Consider the following 3141-nt stretch of genomic DNA (forward strand, 5'->3'; position numbering starts at 1 on the left):
TGATGCAGAGCACATTCGCGCGTTCGCGCCGCATACTGTCAACTCTGCCACTCACACTGCCGAAGTTAAGCGCGTCTCAAATGAACTGGCATCTCAAGACTACAGTGCCAGTCGAGAAACTGGAGGACGCTTAAGCTTCGCCTTCAAGAGTGGAACGCGACAGCGTTCCCGTCGACCCGCCAAGGGATGTAAGACAATGGGCTTCGGCGCAGCGACTACGCGCCCCGCATCGGACGCGGTGAGCGTCGAGCAACGCAGCGTTCGGCGCGGCAACGAAATGTGCGCCTGAGCATGCGACGAACGCCTCTAGGGCAACACCGCATTCACTAGAGGGGCGTTTGTACCGCTTTGAAGCATGGAACTCGTGGCTCAGTGGAGACGCGTCTTGGCTACTGAAGTGGAAGGACGTGCGTTTCATGGGCTCCCAAGGAGCGGTGGTTGCGGCTAACAGCGGCCGCGGTGACAGGATCGACGGAATGGATACCGAGGGATACGAAGTGGTTTTGCCTACTCTGCCATCAGGTCGTAGTGTTTTGAATACGTTATTTTTGCACGCGGATGTCCGGTCGAGGCCTTACCGAGTCGAACATTTCCGGGACACGTTGGCGCGTCTTGGTTTGCTCCCCGAAGTGGTGGCGTTGGGGGCATATCAGATGAGCCACGTATGGGCTGTGACTTTCAAGAGCACGGAAGGGATAAAGAAAGCTTTGGCATGCGGCGAAATGAAGGTGAAGGGCCAACGTTGTTTGGTTATTGATCCGGCAAACCAGGACGTGCGTCTGAAGCTTCACTGGCTTCTCTTCAATGTGGCTGACGATGATGTGCGTGTAGCGCTTGCTCCGTTCGGAAAGGTGACCGAGGTCTCGAAGGAAAAGTGGAGAGTTCAAGGTATCCAAGACAAGGGGTCGACGACACGCCTCGTGCGCCTCAACCTCCATAACGGCATTAAGGTTGATGACCTTCCACACCAGCTTCGCGTAGCTGGTGACATGGCCATTCTAGTCGCTCCCGGTAGAGCGCCACTGTGCCTGCGGTGTCACAGTAAGGGCCATATCAGACGAGAATGCCGAGTTCCTCGCTGCACGCACTGCCGTCGTTTTGGACACGAAGAATCTCAGTGCGTGAAGACGTACGCAAGTGTTGCGGTTGGTGGAGAAGACACTGCGGAACTCGTCATGGACGAGGCTGACGCTGAAGAAGCCGCAAGCGAAGCAACGTCGAAGCTCGAGGAACTTGATGCGGCAACGTTAGCCCCACCCGACATGCCCCAAGACGCGAATGTTAACAAGGAAAGCCGAAAGCTGACCGACGCAGCTGGCGATGCAGCTGGCGACGCCACCGGCGTCGTGAAAGTGCAGGATGCCTCAACGCCGTCGAAGTCACCTGAGGAGCCAGTAGTCATGGACGTAAGCGAGGGAACAAGCGGAGCCTCAGTCTCCAAGCGCGGCCACGACGTTACGCTGGACGAGCATGAGGCCCTGGCTTCAAGGATCTCGGAAGGGCCACCACCAAAGGCGGCGAGCATTCGGCGGTCAACGCTGAGGGCGCGTCCGAACATACCTCCGGACCGGAGGGCGGCGGAGACGCCGCCGACGTAGCCGCGAGAGCGTGTGCTTCGCGGCGTCTCTTCTAGTCTACGCAGTTACCAAGCCAAACTCAAGGGACGATGGAACGCCATGACAGGGACATCAACTGTGCCTTCTTAAGGCTGCCAAGGCAGCTGCGGAAGGTTTGTGCAAAAGGAGAAAGCAGCTTTGGCCCCAGACGCATGAGGTGGGTACCATGCGGTTCGTTTGTCCTTCAAGAAACATAACAATGGCTCAAAACACTGCACTTCGTTTTGCTACTATAAATGTCCGCGGTCTTTGTGCCAAAAAGCGGCAATACCAGCTTAGCCGGCTTTTCTTAGAGACAGATGTTGATATAGCAGCGGTGCAGGAGACAAAGATAGAAAGTGAGGAACAAACGGATCGCATGGTGCTGCAGTTTCGCAATAGATATAATGTTTGTGTATCACATGCTGTTGGGACTTCCGCGGGGTGCGCTATCTTCATTAGAAACAACCTGGGAATTAGAGAAGAAGGGGTCTTTTCTTGTGAAAGTGGAAGACTGGTTTTTGTGGATTTTTCCTTTTTGGGTGTAGGTTGGCGCGTGATATGTGTATACGCCCCAAACACGGAAAGTGAGCGTGTGCCTTTCTTTGAAACAGTAAATCAGCATTTACAGTGTGACAGGAAAGTCGTATTGCTAGGAGATTTTAATTGTGTATGTTACGCGGCCGATCGAGTGAAAAACCTTCCAGTGCGTGACAAAAGTGCTTTACTTTTAAACGCACTAGTTCAAGAAGCTAATCTGGATGACGTCGGTAATTTCCTGTGTACTACCGGCACGCCTGCATTCACTCATTTTCAAGGGCAAAGTCACGCAAGGCTAGGTAGAGGGTATGTCGCACTGGAGCTTGTTCCGATGTGTGGCAGCTATAGTGTGAAACACGTCTCGTTCAGCGATCACAGCCTTGTAACTTTTAGTGTAGGTACCAAAGAAAGAAAATCGAAGTTTAACTGGAAGTTGTGGAAGTTGAACGATGGGCTGTTAATGAACGAATCCTTTTGCGAAAGCGTGAAGCAAAAGTTAGATAATTTGATCGAAGACGAAGATGGCAACGTGCTAGAATTATGGGAGAACTTTAAACAAGGAGTCAAGATCAGTGCTATAGAAGAATCCAGTAAAGAGAAATTTATTAAAAGGAAAAAAGAAAATGAAATGCAACGTGAGCTTGATTTTTTGTACACCGTGGAAAGCGAGAGACCCGGGAGCCGAACAAAGGAGATAAGAGAACTGAAAAGCCAGCTTGAGCTTATCGAAGAAGAGAAGTTCAAAGGAGCAGTTATAAGGGCACGAGCTGAAAGGGCTTGGCTAGGTGAGACACCGACTAAACGAGCCTTATCTGACGAAAAGGCATACGCGAGGCGAAATGAAATCAGAATGATTCAATACGAGAACGAGATCACGAGCCAACCTCAAAAAATTGAAGAGGCGTTTCTTGATCATTATAGCAAATTATTCGGGACTGTTAAAGATGTCACAGAAGAATTCAAGACGGACTTTTTGTCAAACATGCCGCAATTAGAGGAAGACATT

The 3141-nt window shown here is 51.4% G+C and overlaps 1 protein-coding gene across 1 annotated transcript; it reads left to right on the plus strand.

The window, feature by feature from the left end:
- The first annotated feature begins 398 nt into the window (after positions 1 to 398).
- Positions 399 to 1692, plus strand: LOC135916373 (uncharacterized). The gene has a single exon (XM_065449733.2). The coding sequence runs from the start codon at positions 417 to 419 to the stop codon at positions 1596 to 1598; it is 1182 nt and encodes a 393-aa protein (XP_065305805.1). The 5' UTR covers positions 399 to 416; the 3' UTR covers positions 1599 to 1692.
- Positions 1693 to 3141: the final 1449 nt, after the last annotated feature.

The sequence above is a fragment of the Dermacentor albipictus genome, unplaced genomic scaffold, assembly GCF_038994185.2.
Source record: "Dermacentor albipictus isolate Rhodes 1998 colony unplaced genomic scaffold, USDA_Dalb.pri_finalv2 scaffold_66, whole genome shotgun sequence".
Classification (NCBI taxonomy): Eukaryota; Metazoa; Arthropoda; class Arachnida; order Ixodida; family Ixodidae; genus Dermacentor; species Dermacentor albipictus.